We start from the raw sequence: 19,924 nt of genomic DNA, 5'->3' as shown, positions 1-19,924 counted from the left end.
ATGCCTTAAAAAAGTGTCACGCATGGTTAGCTTTGTCATGCAACCACTTTTCTTCCTATGGCACTAGACACGATTCCATCAAGACAATTTGAACTTGCCTGCATAAGCATAGCGACAGTCATGGGGCCGACGCCTCCTGGTACTGGTGTGAGATACGCCGCACGTTCACATACTTCATCAAATGCAACATCTCCCACCAGCCGACGTCCAGACTCCTTAGTCGGATCTCGGTAAAAACACATGGGAATAGCAAGTTAGAGATATGGCAATAACTGTCAATGCAACAGAAACTGGTATTTAAACAGGAAAGAGAAATTCAAGAAACATTAACCAAAGAATAAAGAAGACAAAGGAAAGACAGCGGTAGCGTTTTAGTGAACTCTTAGGGGGTTGAAATGTGAAAAGCAGATGCACTGGGTTATCAGCTGAGTGGCATTCCATCATTTGGAGTTACATCCCATTTGAGATGGAAGAGAGATAAAAGTGGAAAGCAGGTCCAGAGAGGGGCAGGGGTTCAGAATAGCAATAAATCAAGAGAGATTTGGGCTTTAGAGCACTTAAGAGCATGCAAATGGAGGGTTAAGGGTCAAGCGCATAAAGAATAGTCATAGGCACCAGGTATATGGTTAATTCCGCAGTCGATAACCACAGCCCCTTCTTTTATCCAGTCCCCACGCACAAATTCAGCTTTCCCAATTCCCACCACCAAGATGTCAGCTTCTTTTACCTGCAGCACATGGATAAACAACCTGTGACATGTCACCAAATCTCGTAAAATTTGATTACATCAAAATGTTAAACTAGGCCCCACCACGGATGGCATGTCTCTGGTCTTCGAATGACACGTAGTGACGGTAGCATGGTTCCATAGGAGGAGATCGTGCATGGGAGCACCAACTATCTTGCTACGACCCAGGACAACTGCTCGTGCACCTGCCACCGTCACACCTGTGAACAATAGAAAGCCGAAGCAGAGCTTATACAGAAACTGCAAGTGCACCTTCAAAAACACCGATACACAACTCATCACATAACCTGCTATTACAACTTCTGAGGTTATCTTCTGAAACAAAAAGGTCAAACGATTGAATGAATACTTCAGCAGATATCAAAACCCAATGGTGTACCTTTGCATACTTGCTCAAGAGTCGATAATATACATGGTCAACAGTCAATTCACGGAAGGATCACTACCTGGCAGATTTCATAACTTACATGGTCTTTATAAAAGCAAATAGAAAACTTGCTCTGAAAATGTCTGTGTTGTAATTATCACAAACAAGCACTTCCTTCATACGTTTATTTTTAGCTCACCTGGAATGTAGTTCCGGGGAGCTCATGGGGTGGCACGTTGTCCGTTTGTCAATCTGTAAACACTTGCAACTTCTATGAAATTGCTGATGGGATTGTGACCAAACTTAGCGAAAATGATATTTAGTATGTTGCAACTCAAGCTTGTTCATGGCATTAAAAAAATCAGTCTAAGGGGTCTACTGGGCGTCAAATTGGGTAAAGGTTTGAATCCCAAAATAGGTATTTGCTCTCTTCTCCGAAACTACACACAGCATTTCAGTGGAACTTGATCACAACCTTAAACACCCGTGATGTACCAAAGTTTGTTAATGGTAATAAAAAAGGTCAGGGTTTGAAGGGGTGTGCGGGGGGATTAAACCCCTAAAATATATATTTGCTTCACTTATCTGAAACTACACACAGCAATAGAAAAATTGGGTCTGGGGTGGTCTATGGTGGGTGGGAGGGGTTGGTCGCCACCCAAAATAGTGTCCTGTCACCAGTGGTTAAGACCGCTGGGTGATGGCTAACCGAGACGGTTTTACTCCTGAGGTGGCTGCCTAGAAAACAACAACAACAACAACAACATGCATTTTAAGGCCATTTTCCCTGCTAGAGTGGGGGTTAGCCTATGGCTAGAAAATGGCGGTATATTTTTGTTGCACGTGGAATGAGGAGGAGGCGAAATGTTTACCTGACGAAACACAGGGGTTTATTCCGAAACTACAAGCAAAGAAACACGACATTAAAATTCAACAAATATCATTTAATAAAAAATAACCCAAAAAATAAAAATGAAAGGTGAGTTAAACTAAAATTCTAACTGAGGTACCTCCACACGCAGACTCAAAAACAGACAAAGGGCAAGATAAAATAAAATAAAATGCTCTTTTTTTATAGTGCACTTAGCTTAGCTCTGGCGTCACGAGTTCCTCTGCGAGGTTGTCAGCTGGGGATGAGGCCCAGAGCTTGATGTCCCTCTGGCGGGAACCTGGCACAATATGGCAGCCGCGCCACGCCAGAAGTGGCCACTGGCGTATCGCAAGCAGACAGGACGGCCTCCTTCGCCTCGCTCGCGGCCTCCTTCGCCTCCTAAGACCCCACAGCCAAAACCTCCCTCACAATGCTGTCCACACAGCCAAGAGCTCCTCAATCTTCATTCAAAACCGCTCCAAAAGCTCTCCTCAAAATTGCACACAATGGCCAAGCTCCTTCTTCAGCCCCAGATCAAGAGAGAGACGTGCTCTTCTTTCTCCTGTTGCGAAGCTTCTTGATGATGTCACACAGACCAATAGCAAAGCTCTTTCCAACCCACTCCATGGCTCTCTCTGCCAATCATGAACTTTGGGGCGTGGCTTCACGGCCTTCTTGACCGCCCACCGATTCTCCGCCTCTACTGGACGGTGCCTGCCTATGAGGTCCATTTAGAGGTGGGGCTTAGTTCAATCGGCAATGTTCCAGTTCTGTCCACGGTTGTTTTGCATGGTCGGCCATGTAAATGTTAAACGTAAAGGGAAAATCACAGAGGGAAATCACTCACTGGGGAAAACTAACCTTAATCCCCAACTAATTATCACAGCTTCGCCCATCGTGTGAAGACACAAACAATCTGAAGCTACAGTTTCCCTACTTAAGTACATCGAGATCTCTCCTACACATCCACGGTCCATGCTATGATGATACAGTACTACCTTTACTATGGGATTCCTTCATCTACCCCCATAAACGTAACAATAGGTATTTTCTGTTTGTTGGTTTAAAATTTTATCTTATGATTACGTTAGTATGATTTCACATGCTGCCATGTCTCCAAGCAACCATTGAAATTGGTTTAAAATACCTTTAGTCATAGAAGTTTAGTAGTAGACTGCTTTATTCTACCAGGTGAGCACCCAAGGGTATTGCCACTATTTTTCTTTATTGAATGAATGAATGAATGAATGATCGTTTTAAGGCCATTTTTCCCCGCTAGAGCGGGGGTTAGCCTTGCGGGCCCCATGACAATCATGGTTCCCTGTTTGAGGCAATGTTTTTATGGCCGGATGCTCTTCCTGACACCAACCCTTGGTCACGCTCTTACGATGCGCAGGGATACAGTGTGCCTATTCTGAATCGGGGTACACACCGTGATCATTCATCCCAGCAAGCTGGTACTCAATTTGCCGACCTTGGAAGGATGACAGGCTGAGTCAACCCCCCTGGCGTTAATTCAGCGATCGATCGGGATTCGAACCCAGGATCCTAGGATCCCAAGCTGGCACCCTAACCACTAAGCCAACGCCAGGCTTTATTGGTATTGCATAATCATATATATGCATACACATAATCACATATATATTAGGCCAATGCAGTCTGTCTGTCTGTCAGTCTGTTTGTCTGTCTGTCTGTCTGTCCCACCATGAAACATGGAAACGCTCCTCAGTGAGAAAAAAAAAAAACTTAAGTAAAAACTGCTTCAAATTAATCCAAACAAACAGGAAAATTATAATCTTTTCAATCAGCCAAAGTTATTGAACCCTGGTGATGTGTAGGCCTCGGTTCTCCTGATTTTTTTTCCTTTGCCGTTAAGACGTGTTAGGTGCCACAAAAGGTGCACATGTTGAGATGTACTGAAGAACACAATAAACTTGATGAATCATGTGACAAAATGCCAAAAAAAACAAAAAAACCCACATCATTGCATTTTGTTTTGGTTGTAATAAAAAAAAAATTCAACTGGGACAAGGCTGTGGACAGCCCGTGCTTTTTTCACAACTGTAAAACGATCTGCATATAATCTATGGTAAATTTACCCAATCAAATATTTTGAATAACTCAATAAGTTGTTAAACTCACTTTACTTTCTTATTTTCAAGTGACAGGTGCATACAACACCTCAAGGCATTCCTTATTGAACCTCCCATTGTTGATCTCTATCAACCAGTGCAAGAATAAAAGACCTCCTCTTTTCTATTGTTGTGTTTTTACCACAGGCTTCTGCTATTTATCTAATAAATAGGGGAGAGTGGGGTAAGATGAGCCATTTTTCAGCAATGCCCTTCTGGACATCAAATATAAAGTGCTGTGCATCAGAGCCATAGTGATTATGATGGTGTAAATACTTGCTTCTCCCCTCATACACATGTTACCATTTCATTTTCATGTAATTAATTAGCAGAGGCCTTCAAAAAAAAGTTGTCTAATGGCTCATTTTGCCCCAATGATGGGGCAAGTTGATCATGGGTTTGGGGTAACTTGAGCCAGTGGGTAAGTTGAGCCACAAGAAAAAAAACAGCATGAAACATTTTGTGTCCCATCAAATTCACCGGCTCAATACAGGACAGAACAGCAATAAAACAAGTTTGAGACAAAAAGTTTAAGTCCAGATCCACTGGAAAAGCTTATTATATTGATAAAACACTGAGAAAACCCATTGAAACTGGGAATGCATGAAGTATTAATGAATACACATTTTTTAAACAATCACGCAAAAGCTGTTGCTTATAGCTTTAACAATGCAAAACAAGACAAAGTAGTTTCCTGTAAATGTTCACGTTTTTCAGATCAGATTTTTCAGTTCAATAATTGAAACTTGATAAATGCTCCTTTCCCTTGTGTGAAATTTACGCACATGTAAGAAGCACCTCGTGTCTATTACAAAGTAACATGATGTAATTGATCTAATGAAATTTAACAGTTTGAACTGAAATAATTATACATGTATTGTGTTCTGATTATTAGTAAGACACATGAATTATATCAGTAAACTTTGGCTGAATGTTCATACATATGTAATCGTCAAGATTTATCAGTCAGATATGCGGATGAACTGGTTTGTATTTCAAATAATTATGAAGAACAACCACGCGCTGTCTTCCTTTTATAGTCCCAAGGCATTTTTCCATTTACCTGTGATTAATGCAAAAATATTTACATAAATCATTCTTAGGAATAGGATTTAGATCTATACACAAGTATCGGTGTTACAAGAACTACAGTTTTCAACTCCAACTTGCGTATAAAACAGTAACTTTATCTTGCACACATGTTCATGGGGTAAGATGAGCCATGGCTCAACTTGACCCGACCCAATTGATCATCTTACCCCACGGGCGCCACTTTGAATATAAACATGCTCATTTCACGTATTGATTCAATTTACAATTCATACTCTCAGGTAAATAATCTACACCATTCATGTTCACATTACTACATAAACAATTCATTAAGCTTCCATTAATTCTATTGTTATCACCCTCAAAACACCATAACTCAAAGTTTGGGAAATTCCGAAAAAAATACAAATTTCATTAGATCTTACTTACCCCTGCTTCATATTCCTCTGGATGTGTACTCAGGAAGAAAGACTGTTGCTATGAAAGTATAGATGGTGCTCTCACACCTTCAAATATTTCACTTTCTAAGAAACACGGGGTGGCTCAACTTACCCTTAGGCTCAACTTACCCCACTCTCCCCTACTGGCACTCACAAGTAACCTTGAGGGCATGAAGAGTCAACCACTACAATGTGGACTGGCATGACGAGTCGACGAGAACAAGAGAGGGAGTAAAAAGGTCATTAGTGAGCCATCTGGGTTTTAACCAAGAATCCCTTTGTTACAAGGGAATTCTTCTGAAATGAGCTGAGCATCGAATTCCTTTAACGCTGGAGTCTTCAGTTGGATTGGGAACTCAACATCTGGGATACAAATCCAGCAATGTTTTCACCACAAGACCACCACCATTTTTGTTTACTCAACTGTGAGACAACATTAAACATGCATAACAATAGTATGTGTGGGTTTGGGGGTGGGGGTGAAGCAAATACAAAAACCAGTAAAGAAATGTGAAAACGGTGCATATGTTACCTGTCCTGTGTATGAGCTCCATGCAACCTTTGGGCGTACATGGCATGAGGCAACGTGACAAGTCTCCTCGTGCCAAGCGGCCTGCGTTCCCACTCGTAAGTCTGCGCAAGTATGACAAAGATAGCCCCAATGAAGTTTAAAAACCTTGTCATATATGCAGCATAAGCTTCCGCTGTGCAAGAGTCTGTCATGTTAACATATTTAGCATCTCCCATTCCCGAAGGGATGTGAGAGGGTATCTCGATCAATCTTGGTGACGGAGCGTGTGCAGGCGACCACACATGTACACATAGACCAACGTTAATACGGTGGATGAAATCAGTAGAACGTTGATTGAAGTATGTCAACTTTTACAGGAAGCCACATTGGTTCTCAGATATACTAAAATCGAAATATCCGGCAAGCCTCTCCATTTTTAAATGTTCTGTCTTGTGGCTTCACGAAATTGGTAACTGAACACCATATAATTTGCTCTTTACTTTCATCATACATCATTATTAGGAAGTCCTAATATCTGCCGCTTTATCACCCACCCGTCAACATCCTTTTCTGCAGCAATGGCATCTGTGACACGGACGGCGTCAATCGGCTGTTCGGAGTCCAATGGAAGCTGAACAATGATCCCATGAATGGTAGGGTCTCCATTCAGCCTCGCCACCTCCTGCAGGAGCTGTTGGTGGTGAAGGAATTAAGCCTTTGTTCACAAATGCGATTTGTCTACTGCTGTGATTTTGTTTTAAAAAAAATTATGTTTTTTTTTTTTTTTTGTCCTGCATTAATTGGTCATTAAGTCATATGGGATATATATTTCATGGCCAAAAATAATGAACACTTTTTTCAAATAATGCACCATTTCTTCCAGAAAATTGTTGAAATAAAAAAATATTTTGGTATCCACATATGTATTTCTTTGGTGTGCAGTGGAACAAATTAAAAGCTGAAAAAATTATTAAATCTTAGCTTATTTCACACAGAAATCCGAAAATGGCCCAGACAATATTATTGGTACCTTTTAGAAGTTGTTAGAAATAATTAACTTTCAAGCAGGTGATTCTCCTTAGCTTTGGAAATGAACTCACCTGAGGTGAGATGCGGGTGCCTGCAATATAAAAATCACTCATTCAACCAGTTTGAATAGAGAAAAGGTGTCATTCTGCTGTTTTGTGTCACTGTGTGAGATTGATTTATGATTGAATGAATGAATGATCGTTTTAAGGCCATTTTCCCCGCTAGAGCAGGGGTAGCCTTGCGGGCCCCATGACAATCATGGTTCCCTGTTTGAGGCAATGTTTTTATGGCCGGATGCCCTTCCTGGCGCCAACCCTGAGTCGCCTCTTACGATGCGCAGGGATACGGTGTACCTATTCTAAACCGGGGTACACACCGGGGAAATTATGATTAAAATTAAAATTATGAAAGATTGATTATGTGATGAAATAATGATTTCATTCGATGAGGTTTCATTATTTACATCCATACCCGTCGAATTACCAACGCAGACCTGAGAACAATAAATCAACAAAGACCAAGAGCTAGCGAACAGCCGCCTCAGCTCTGGTCATCTCATGACACTCATTCAACTCTGCCTCAAATCAACGTACTTTGTATTCGACAGCACCATGTATCATCAACATGAAGGAACTCACCCATCTCAGGGCTCATCGCCGAATTTGTGATGCAACGCTTTGAAGATCTAACACTGCATGGTGAGCCTTCTCCGAGGTTGTGGCTGTGGTACGTTGATGATACATTTGTGGTCATAAAGAAGGCGGATGTTGACCGTTTCCACACAAAGATAAATTCAACATGGCCAGCAATACAATTCACATGTGAAGTACAACAGGCTGGGTCTCTACCATTCCTTGATGTACATCTTTCCAGGGACGGAAACGGCAAGCCACACACGCAGGTGTACCGTAAACCTACTAACACAGACAAAGTATGAGATTACCGTAGTGGCCATCCCCCCTGCCATAAAATAAGTTGTGTTCACAGCTTAGTAGATCGTGCAAAAACACAATGCAGTGACATGAACAACGCCGGATGGAAATGCTGCACGTCACTCAACTACTGCGAGAAACTCACAACCCAAATGCATTTATCAAATCTTATCACCGGAAATCCAACTACAGCAACAACAATCCAACCACACCTCCACACACTGTGGCACTTCCATACATACAACATGCTACTGAAACCACAAGCCGCATTCTACGTGAGTACAACATTATCAACATCAACATCACCCATAAACCACAAACCACAAACATCCTTATGAGCACAGCTGTCAAAGCCAAAAGACCAGGTGAACAAATTTGACAGAAAGAATGTCATCGACAACATGCAATGTGAAGATTGTGAAGCCAATTATGTGCGCCAAACGTCCAAACACTTAACCACAAGGCCAACTGAACACCAACGTGCTGTAAGACGACAAGACAGGTTGTCATTGGTTGCAACACACAAACACACACACCAACACACATTCTCATGGAATCAGACCACGATCCTTGGCACAGGATTTTTGAGAGTGAACCGCCAGACTACTGAGGGCAGGTACTCTGATAAAACTCCATTAACCGACACATCATCTTACATCCCACATACAAAGCACTACGCAATCAATTACAACGTCAAAAACGGCAGTCATTAGAATGCAGGAAAGCTCTGTGATTGGCAAGGACTTGGAAAAATCCATGACGTGAACCGTCCCCAACGGAACTTAACGGTTAACACAACACTCAACGCCTCTGAGGAAGAGAACTAGTTTGCTCTCGAAACGTCGTGATTAACAAAGATTTTTACATTATTTTACTGCTCAGTGTGCTATCATTTGCAATATGAATCCTGAGCTGAAAATCTTTTGACATGTACGAATATATATATATATATATATATATATATATATATATATATATATATATATATATAGATTTAACCAAAGAAGCACACTAACCCTATGACATGACACTGACGTCATGTACAGTGCATTCAGAAAGTATTCAGACCCCTTCACTTTTTTCACATTTTGTTATTTGCAGCCTTATGCTGAAATCGTTTAAATTCATTTTTTTCCCTCATCAATCTACACTCAATACCCCATAATGACAAAGAGAAAACAGGATTTTAGAAAGTTTTGCAAATTTATTAAAAAGAAAAACCTGAAATATCACATTGACACAAGTATTCAGACCCTTTGCTATGACACTTCAAATTTAGCTCAGGTGCCTCCCATTTCTCTTGATCATCTTTGAGATGTTTCTACACCTTGATTGGAATCCACCTGTGGGGAATTCAATTGATTGGACATGATTTGGAAAGGCACACACCTGTCTATAGAAGGTCTCACAGCTGACAATGCATATCAGAGCAAAAACCAAGCCATGAGATCGAAGGAACTGCCTGCAGAGCTCAAAGACAGGATTGTGTAGCGTCACAGATCTGGGGAAGCCTACAAAAAAAATTCTGCTGCATTGAAGGTTCCCAAGAGCACAGTAGCCTCCATAATTCTTAAATGGAAGAAGTTTGGAACAACCGGGACTCTTCCTAGAGCTGGCCGCCCGGCCAAACTGAGCAATTGGGGGAGAAGGGCCTTCGTAAGAGAGGTGACCAAGAACCTGATGGTCACTCTGGCTGAGCTGCAGAGATCCTGTGTGGAGATGGGAGAAACTTCCAGAAGGACAACCATCACTGCAACACTCCACTGATCTGGGCTTCATGGCAGAGTGGCCAGACGGAAGCCTCTCCTCAGTGAAAGACACATGAAAGCCGGCTTGGAGTTTGCAAAAAAGCACCTAAAGGACTCTCAGACTGTGAGAAACATGATTCTGTGGTCTGATGAAACCAAGTTTGAACTGTTTGGCCTCAATTCTAAGCGTCATGTCTGGAGGAAACCAGGCACCGCTCATCACCTGCCCAATACCATTCCAACGGTGAAGCATGGTGGTGGAAGCATCATGCTGTGGGGGTGTTTTGTAGCAGCAGGGACTGGGGGACTGGTCAGGGTTGAGGGAACAATGAACGGCGCAAAGTACAGAGATATCCTTAATGAAAACCTGAAACAGAGCGCTCAGGACCTCAGACTGGGCTGAAGGTTTACCTTCCAACAGGACAATGACCCAAAGCACACAGCCAAGACAACGCAGGAGTGGCTTCGGGACAACTCTATGAAGGTCCTTGAGTGGCCCAGCCAGAGCCCTGACTTGAACCCAATCGAACATCTCTGGAGACCTGAAAATGGCTGTCCACCGATGGTCCCCATCCAACCTGACAGAGCTTGAGAGGATCTGCAGAGAAGAATGGCAGAAAATCCCCAAATCCAGGTGTGCAAAGCTTGTCATGTCATACCCAAGAAGACTCGAGGCTGTAATCGCTGCCAAAGGTGCTTCAACTAAGTACTGAGTTAAGGGTCTGAATACTTATGCCAATGTGATATTTAAGTTTTTTCTTTTTAATAAATTTGCAAAACTTTCTAAAATCCTGTTTGCTCTTTGTCATTATGGGGTATTGAGTGTAGATTGATGAGGGAAAATATAAATTTAAACGATTTCAGCACAAGGCTGCAACATAACAAAATGTGAAAAAAGTGAAGGGGTCTGAATACTTTCTGAATGCACTGTACATAAATTATACCGACAGGCGAAACTAGATCGACATCTCTGCCTTCGTCTATTTGTGACCATAGAGCTTTAATCTCGGTCTGCAAAGACTTGAGTACCACACGGATGCCTCCAAGTTTGGAGGTATAATTTACGTGCATGACGTGAATGTCATGTTATAGGGTTAGTGTGCTTCTTTGGGTAAATTTAATATTCCTGACTGCAAACTTCCTAATTGTTAATGAGTAGGGCAGAGACAATGTGTCAGCGTGGCAGGTGACACTTTTTGCTAACAGGTTGTGCAGCAATTGCTGGGGTGAGACTCAATCTGTGCCTTACTTCCTTGTCAAGTTAGGGGGTTTAATCTGTATATATTGTTACAGACGTGGCTTGGATGTTATTTACCGAGCGGTTTTATGGTATGACCACGTCTGCACAAGTTACCCGATTGTGCCCGAACGTTGACTAATCGCGCTATGCTAGACCAATGAAGGAAAAAGAAGACACACGGCTGGAATTAATACGACACGACACCAGGGATACGGTTCTCAAAGGTTGTTATTACAATAATGCGGAAGGTTTAGATTACAGGGACAAGAGGGAAACATAGGAAGGTGGGCACTTAAACACGCTTATATTAACCCCAACGGACGACAAATAAACGGGACAAGGCTCACTCACACGGGGTTTGATGCAAAGGACAGGCGGGTAGCGATCGCTCCAGGTGCACCTGGGCTCAGGGCAGGATCACGTACGGTCCAGTTTAAGAGATGCGGTGGAGGTATTGCAGCGCTCGAGGGGTGGCGACTTCTCTCTCCAGGCTGGGGGCGCATCTTACGTCACATCCGGCGCGGGGCCGCGTATATCCGGCGGGGAGTGACACGCCCTCGGCTCGTTAGCTCCGCCTCGTGGAATCGGCACGTTGCTTCTCATTGGGTGCGTGCGGGGGGGGTTACTGGCTCCGCCCCCGACGAGGAGCTGACAGCCAGCCCCTTCGGGGTAACCCCGTGGAGCGCATGGTCTGGAGCTAATCGAGCCGGTGTGAGGACGCATCCTCCCCCGCTCCGCCGCCATCCCCTCTGTTGTTGTTGTAATTGTTGTTGTAGTTGTTGTTATTGTTGTTGTTTGGGGAAGAAGATGGGAGGAGGTATGGGAAGGTCCTAAACTCACTACTGGTGCCATATAATCACATTCTGGTGCAACGAAGAGTCATAATTAATGGAAACGAGGCCTTAACTGACATAGAATAAGAATAACTAGGAAGATGTCCGAAAGTTGTCTACGTGTGGTGCGGTGGACCTGGGCACGACATTTAATGGGGGAATAAGGGGAAGGTCGGCTCTACTGATTGTTATTTACATGCAATGGGACTAGGGAATGGGGGATTGGGGAAAGTTGGGGAGTATTGGAGAAAATAGGGGAATATTTACAAGCGGATATGGAGGCCAAATTCCATATTCGCAACATTGCACCCTTCTCTACCCTCGGGGCGTCCCGACCCGATAAATTTTTACCTACTTTAGTGTGGCACGCAATGTAGTTCCCTCTACTATTAACTCTACCCTGAGTGCGACAGTTTTACAGATATTCACAAATGAGTAAATATGTCCCCCTGCGACGTTGCACCCTTCTCCTCACAGAAACACACCCACAGGATAACCGAATCCGGAAAGAATCCTCAAACTAAACATACAGCCGGTAGGGAGCATTATTTACAAGACTACGCTGCTATTTACACTACGATCCAGGACCTGTTTTTGGAGGAACACATGCAGATGTTATGCATAGAGAGAGCGCGCTTGCCAACATCGATACACCAACCCACGAGTGCTCTGTGGCCGACGGCCTTTAATAACGTGCAGAGCACCCTTTCCCAGCATCAAAAGCACCACCCCACCACCAATCGGTGCAGTCACCATTGTTCATTGGAATAAAAATAAATTCGACAACCCCTAACCCTGCAGGTGTCTCTTGCTCTTCTTGTGGTGCACTTGGTGTTTAACTAAAAGTGGTTCACCTGTATGGCATAGGTGCCACGTTGACCCATAGGTCCATCCCCGGGTGGTGCTTGGCCGCAAACGAACTGCGGTCCATTGTGGGTGGCCACAAACATTGCGGTCCATATGGTGTACCGATCCAGGCAGCGAACAGCGAAAGTGCAGGCCCACAACTGCGTCGCCAGCACCTCTCTCTCCTCTCTCTCTACCCCAAAGCCAGATCCTCGGAGGTGGGAGACAACAGAAGAAACAAGTGAGTAAGGTGGTAAGGGCGCAAAAGTGCACGCAATATAAGGTAATGCACACTGGGGGCACATGGGAACCAGGTGAGACAGGTACGTTCCTATCGTACGCCCCCCCCCCCACCAGGTAACCTACATGGCCCCTCCCTTACCCCTTACTGCATCCACAAAACACAACACTACCCATAAACATCTACTTTACAAATCGACAAACATCCCTACTGTCTTCCCCGTTCCTCCCATAAACCAAATTCGTCTTCTCTCCCTCCTAACCAATCAAATTTGCCATTTTCAACTCTCATCAAAATTTGCCATCTCCAACTGCACATCAAAATTTGCCATCACCAATTCATCATCAGTCCCTCCTAAGGAGGGAGAGATGGAATCACCCCAATGTCTCATCCACGTCGTGATGCGTCTCACAAATCCACAGCAATCTCATTTCCTGCACACAGAACAAAGAAAACACAGGTGTGGAGTCATCATCATCACCACAGGTAAGTGGCTGCGTATGGTGCGACAGGTTCATCAATCCTAACTATTTCCTAAATGACTTTAACAACTTTACACTACCCGGGGTCTTTCTCCGGCCAAACCATTGGCCCTCTTACACTATGGGTTCTAAAAACCAATTCCCATTGGCCAAACTGTGGTGCTCTTCAATTTGGGGTCTCACTCCCCCGATTCATCTCCCGGTGCCCTCGTACAATTTCTGGGCTGCGACGTGTACCTCTCCCAGTGGGTCTACCCACCTGCACACCTCCACCACTGCAGTTGCCTCCGAGCTTACCTGCTCCTTACCCTAACCTAACTACCAGGGGAAGGCCCTCTGGCTCTCTCCCCACTCCGTGCCCTCTCTGGCACTGGGCTGCCCGATCCACACCCGGGATCCTCAGGCACCCACTCACAACTACCGGCTCCCAGAGCCCACCTGCGGCCTCACCTGGCCGACATCCTCACAGTGGTGGAGTGCCCAACCAACTACACACACTAACAGGCTACACGCCCAGCCATTTCCACAACACTAATGCACCCATTCACAACACCATTCTGCAACCGCACCACAAATGCCAATATCCAACCACAATTTACCTGCACCCTCTACCTAACACTTACACTACCCGCCCCGGGTGCTCGTGAAAGGGGTCCACTCTTCCCCCATCCACACCTTCGCACCATGCACACCACTCCGTACCACTCACTCCAACTCTCTCCACACACCTGTACCTGCACACCTGTGCTCTCACACCTGGTGCCACCTGCACCCTTCTCTCCCCAAGCGCATTCGCGCTGATCCACACACTCACTACTCATACACTGCTCCACACACCTGTCCAATTGCACACCTGTGCAATCACACCTGTTCCATCCTCACACACACGGCATCATCTCAGCTAACTACTCCCTTCTGAAACTTGCGCTTCCCAGTCGTCCCTTTAAACTATTGCGCTCCCTCGTCATTATCATCCATACTAATCTACCTGCGTCCCCACTACAGGTATCAGTCACTAACTAATCTTAACGTTACCTAATGTCAATCTCTAGATCCCTACACACGATATATCCTAACCCACCCGGGCTAGTTTTCACTGCCATACACCCCATAAGCTATTGCTCCTTTGCCCCCCACATGGGAAGGATGGTGGATTTGCCATCCCACCACATCGGGGGTCTCTCACTACCAATTTTGCACATCAAATTTCAACAATTCAAAAATTTTCTATTTACTGCCAATTCTATTCACTTTTCTAAATTTTGTATCAAATCACTACTATCACTATCACCATCACCCGTCTACTTATTAGGTACTCTCGGTGCGCCAATTCACATCTACAGCCCGGCTTCGTACAGCCAAGCCATGAATGCGAATTCTTTTGTGCTGGCGGCTGGATGCGTCCGGCGCTCGGTGCAGGGAAGGAGGTTTACCCGGCCCGAGATCCCACGCACCTTCTCGGCGTGGAGCCATCCAATGTCCCGATCTCGACCTGCCGGCACGTCTCACCAAAAAGTGGTCGCCATGACGACCCTTCCTATCCAGCCGCCCGCTCCGCCTAGTGGAGCACGGACGCGGCCGTTCAAAGCGAGGCCCGGCACGCACCGAGGGCCCGACTCGGCTATAAGTCGTTCTAAACTCTACCCCGTCTAACGTCGATGCTTCACCTGCATGCTTACATCCCGCAGCCCGTTCCTTGCTCACACATCCAGCCGTTTCCATGCCCCTCGTACCGTTCCTTACACACCCAGGTACACCCATTCCACTCACCGCCTTGGTCACACACCTGACCACCGAACACTTTGGCACACACTCGTTGGTAGCACACCTCACCAATACACCTCTTCGCGCCCCCTCCTCGGTCACCTCCTCTGTGACAATCACAGGTGTGCCCTCATTCGCACACCCATCCACGTGCCTCACCACCAACTCCAGCGTGCATTCCCACTCACGCTCTACCATTCCAGGTGTGCATCCTTCCATCCCAGGTGTACATCCTCGCTCACCTGTCACAACTAACTCACGCTCCATGTCACTCTCACTACTTTCACCTCCATTCTTGACAGCGCACTCACCCTTACTCTTGACAGCGCAGTCTTTCCCCATGCACCTGTCCATCACACACCTTTCTCGCGCACACTCTCCCGTTACACCCTCTGTAACACTCACCACAGGTGGACACTCTTCCTTACTTCTGACAGCGCACTCTTTCCTCATGCACCTGTCCGTCACACACCTTTCTCGCGCACACTCCTGCGCACACTCTCCCGTCACACCCTCTGTAACACTTACCACACCGCGCTTCCATGTGCTCCCTCGCACACACGCTACGACCGACTCACTCTCGCCAGCACCCTCACTACTCCTTGGCACGCACTTTTTCCTCACACACCCCAGAGTCGGACTTTCTCGCACACCTCCTCTTTCGCACACCAGACCTGTCGCACACTTCACCAACGGCCTCTCACGAACACCCGGGTCCATCTCGACCCCCAAGCTTCTTAAATCACCTGGCGCATCATACGCACGACCATATTGGTCACCACTTACACCGGGTCCTCTTCCTCTTCGCTTCTCCTCCATCACCTGCGAATCCCTCATCCGGTTAATGAGCACATCACGATCCAAACACAGACTTTGGACCAATTCTTTTATCTCCTCTTTTATCTCTTTCTTATCCCCTCTCCGTCGCTTCTTAATTTCGCTCATCCCTTCTTCCACTTCTTCTAATTTGTGCTTCACCTCTTTTATTCCCCGGTACGTCTCCTCAAGCTCATCCTCTAAGGCTACCTTGACCGTTTCCAGGTGCGTCCTCACCTGCCGGTCCTTCGTCTCCATTACCTCTATCACCTCGTCCAACCTCGTTGTCAGTCCCTCACGTACCATCTGACATTCCCTCTTCGTCGCTACCAAGTCATCTTTTAGTTCTTTCTGTGTCGCCTTTAAACCTCCTAATACCGCAGTGTTCCTTTGAACCTGCTCCACTAACTCCGTTTGTCCCACCGTCAGCTGCTCCACCTCCTGCGTCAGGACCTCTATGCCCCCTTGTAACTTTACAGTCCCCTTTCTCACCTCCTTCTCCATGTGCTCCTTACAGTGCCTCACCTCCTCGCGCACTCCTCCGACCTCCTCACTCACTCCTCTTCTGATCTCTTCTCCCATCACTTGCATCTCCTGCCCAGATGCCACCCTCATCTGCTCCATTTCCTCCCTGTGAGCATCCAGTTTGGCTTCTACCCCCATTCTGACCCCCTCTATCTGCTGCCCCATTTGGTTAACTTCCCTTTCCGCTTGGTCCCTCATGTCCCTCAATTTGCCTTCCATACTGTTTTCTAACCCCTCTAACCCATTTTTCACTCCCTCTATCTGATTCTCCTGGGCAGCCATTCTATTTTCTACCCCCGTTAACCCATGTTTCACCTCTTTTATCCCGTTGTCTAACCCCTCAAAATTATTGTCTAACTTCCCAATTTTCTTGTCTAACTCCTCAAAATTATTGTCTAACTTCCCACCGGTACCCCTCGCTTCGTCCCTCATTACCCCCAATTGCTCACTCCGAGCCCTCGCTTCGTCCCTCATTACCCCCAATTGCTCACTCCAAGCCCTCGCTTCGTCCCTCATTACCCCCATTTGGTTTTCCAATCGCTCACTATTCTTTTCCACAAGGGCCGTCATTTGTATAAAAAAAAGTTCCAATCTTCCCAGCGGCGCTACTTCGGTCGCGGGCACGGTGACCAGCGAGGCGCCATTTTGCGCGCCCGCTTCTTCGTGCGTGACGGCGCTATTTTGCGAACCTGCCGCCCTCACTGCTTCGCTCTCCTCCTGTCCCTCATTTTGGTCCTGGATCGACCCTACCTCACTCTCCTTTACCGGACCCCAGCTGTCTTGATCCGCCATAGCGCGACTTTCAAAATTCGGTTTTTATTTTTTATTTTCGTAAAACAAATTGAAATTTCGCCGTTATAATTTCGCGCGGGAAACGCGCTCCGAATCGATTTTCCCTCCCAAAATTTGGGCCTAACTAATTTAGTCCCGGGTTCGAATTCCACTCCTCGACACCAATTGTTACAGACGTGGCTTGGATGTTATTTACCGAGCGGTTTTATGGTATGACCACGTCTGCACAAGTTACCCGATTGTGCCCGAACGTTGACTAATCGCGCTATGCTAGACCAATGAAGGAAAAAGAAGACACACGGCTGGAATTAATACGACACGACACCAGGGATACGGTTCTCAAAGGTTGTTATTACAATAATGCGGAAGGTTTAGATTACAGGGACAAGAGGGAAACATAGGAAGGTGGGCACTTAAACACGCTTATATTAACCCCAACGGACGACAAATAAACGGGACAAGGCTCACTCACACGGGGTTTGATGCAAAGGACAGGCGGGTAGCGATCGCTCCAGGTGCACCTGGGCTCAGGGCAGGATCACGTACGGTCCAGTTTAAGAGATGCGGTGGAGGTATTGCAGCGCTCGAGGGGTGGCGACTTCTCTCTCCAGGCTGGGGGCGCATCTTACGTCACATCCGGCGCGGGGCCGCGTATATCCGGCGGGGAGTGACACGCCCTCGGCTCGTTAGCTCCGCCTCGTGGAATCGGCACGTTGCTTCTCATTGGGTGCGTGCGGGGGGGGTTACTGGCTCCGCCCCCGACGAGGAGCTGACAGCCAGCCCCTTCGGGGTAACCCCGTGGAGCGCATGGTCTGGAGCTAATCGAGCCGGTGTGAGGACGCATCCTCCCCCGCTCCGCCGCCATCCCCTCTGTTGTTGTTGTAATTGTTGTTGTAGTTGTTGTTATTGTTGTTGTTTGGGGAAGAAGATGGGAGGAGGTATGGGAAGGTCCTAAACTCACTACTGGTGCCATATAATCACATTCTGGTGCAACGAAGAGTCATAATTAATGGAAACGAGGCCTTAACTGACATAGAATAAGAATAACTAGGAAGATGTCCGAAAGTTGTCTACGTGTGGTGCGGTGGACCTGGGCACGACATTTAATGGGGGAATAAGGGGAAGGTCGGCTCTACTGATTGTTATTTACATGCAATGGGACTAGGGAATGGGGGATTGGGGAAAGTTGGGGAGTATTGGAGAAAATAGGGGAATATTTACAAGCGGATATGGAGGCCAAATTCCATATTCGCAACAATATATTGTTACGTTTGTAGGGGGTAGGCAGTGATTACTTTAGTCCAGGTAGATTTGTATAGGTAGGTGCTCTGAATGTCGTGTAGAAACCTTGATGTAATAAGTACTTGTTTAGACCATGTGTTCGGATTAAGCTTGTAAATTCGTCCCAATAACGGGAGGGGAGGGGGGGGGGCATGTTAATTAGCTCGGGGATTATGTTAATTAATACCCTGTATGTTGTTCCCTCTGTAATTTATCCCAACGTCCCTTATGGCACCACATTAGACACTAGTTAAAATCAACCATTAACTTCACGAATTAATAATAAAACCACCGGAAGCCAGGACAATGAGCGCTGCCGCTAATGACATTGACTTTGGAAGCGCACAGGACGGGCAGGATTAGGTTTGGGAGATCAATGGTTTCACTTGTTAACCCCCCCCCCCCTCCCCTCCCGCCTCTCCCTGTTCTTTTGTGTGCCAGGCGTCAAGAACCAGTCTTCGATGTTTTGTAGGCGTGGTGCTCAGTAAATGGCCATGGCGAGGCACCAGGTACACACTGGGCATGACCTGGGGGGAACCTGCATACTGAATGCCAAATTTAAGCTTTCTGCCCCACCTCGAAAGTACTAAACATTTATATCAAAGTCAATAAGCAGATAGAAAGAGCGTTATATATTAGATAAATAAAAGGGCATGGAGGAAAAAAATATGTGGGGTGGTGGGGGTAGTGGAAGGGTCGATGGGGTTCGAGATGGTGTCGAGGAAAGGAAGGAAGAGCACAAAGCATCACCTCGCTCTCGGTGACACCCTTGGGCAAACAAACGTGATTGGCATTCATTCCGATCTACAGGGCACAAAGAGGTCACACATAAATTGCAGGAAGATAGATACATTACTTGCACCATCCATTAATGAACAAAATGAAAGGTTATTCATCGATTCATGAGCAAGGCTTCTTGACTTTTCATTATGAAGTCAAAATCGTTTAAACGGTCAGACAAGTGAAACTGAAATGCTCTAGAAGTTGACCTTTATCCGAGGAAATGGTCTCAGGAATATTAACGAAATAGCAATTTGGGACATTTCACTTTATGATGCTTAAATAGTTTAAATGAGACTTGTGTGTTTGTAATTGGTGTTGGAAACCAAAGTAGACAGCTCGATACGTGAGATCACCATGGTCGTTAATTGTTCAAATTTCAAGCTTCCCACGAGTAAGCATTCGTGAAATGTCCCCAAAAAGGCACCTTGCTACATTCAAATAGGCCAAAAACGAGTGCAAGTGTGTGAACTGCACCAAAACGAATCGATTTACT

General features: G+C 45.8%; 1 protein-coding gene across 3 annotated transcripts in view; it reads right to left on the bottom strand.

Annotated features, from left to right (window-relative positions):
- MTHFD1 (methylenetetrahydrofolate dehydrogenase, cyclohydrolase and formyltetrahydrofolate synthetase 1) overlaps positions 1-19,924 on the bottom strand; it is a 92,575-nt gene that overhangs the window by 47,725 nt on the left and 24,926 nt on the right. For 2 of the 3 annotated variants that reach the window (XM_068101831.2, XM_068101830.2), the window contains exons 4-9: positions 19,399-19,452; positions 6,674-6,810; positions 6,141-6,241; positions 812-948; positions 616-727; positions 99-226 (exon numbers count right to left, since the gene is read on the bottom strand). In XM_068101831.2, the coding sequence (XP_067957932.1) occupies positions 99-226; positions 616-727; positions 812-948; positions 6,141-6,241; positions 6,674-6,810; positions 19,399-19,452 (669 nt within the window). Of the gene's footprint in view, positions 1-98; positions 227-615; positions 728-811; positions 949-1,314; positions 1,431-6,140; positions 6,242-6,673; positions 6,811-19,398; positions 19,453-19,924 lie in introns of those variants that run through there. The other variant, XM_068101832.2, reaches the window with a different exon arrangement.

Source organism: Myxine glutinosa, chromosome 11 (assembly GCF_964187855.1).
Source record: "Myxine glutinosa chromosome 11, kmMyxGlut1.1, whole genome shotgun sequence".
In the NCBI taxonomy this organism is placed as follows: domain Eukaryota; kingdom Metazoa; phylum Chordata; class Myxini; order Myxiniformes; family Myxinidae; genus Myxine; species Myxine glutinosa.
Note: the sequence above shows the minus strand (reverse complement) of the source record. Positions and strands in the feature narration are given on the sequence as shown.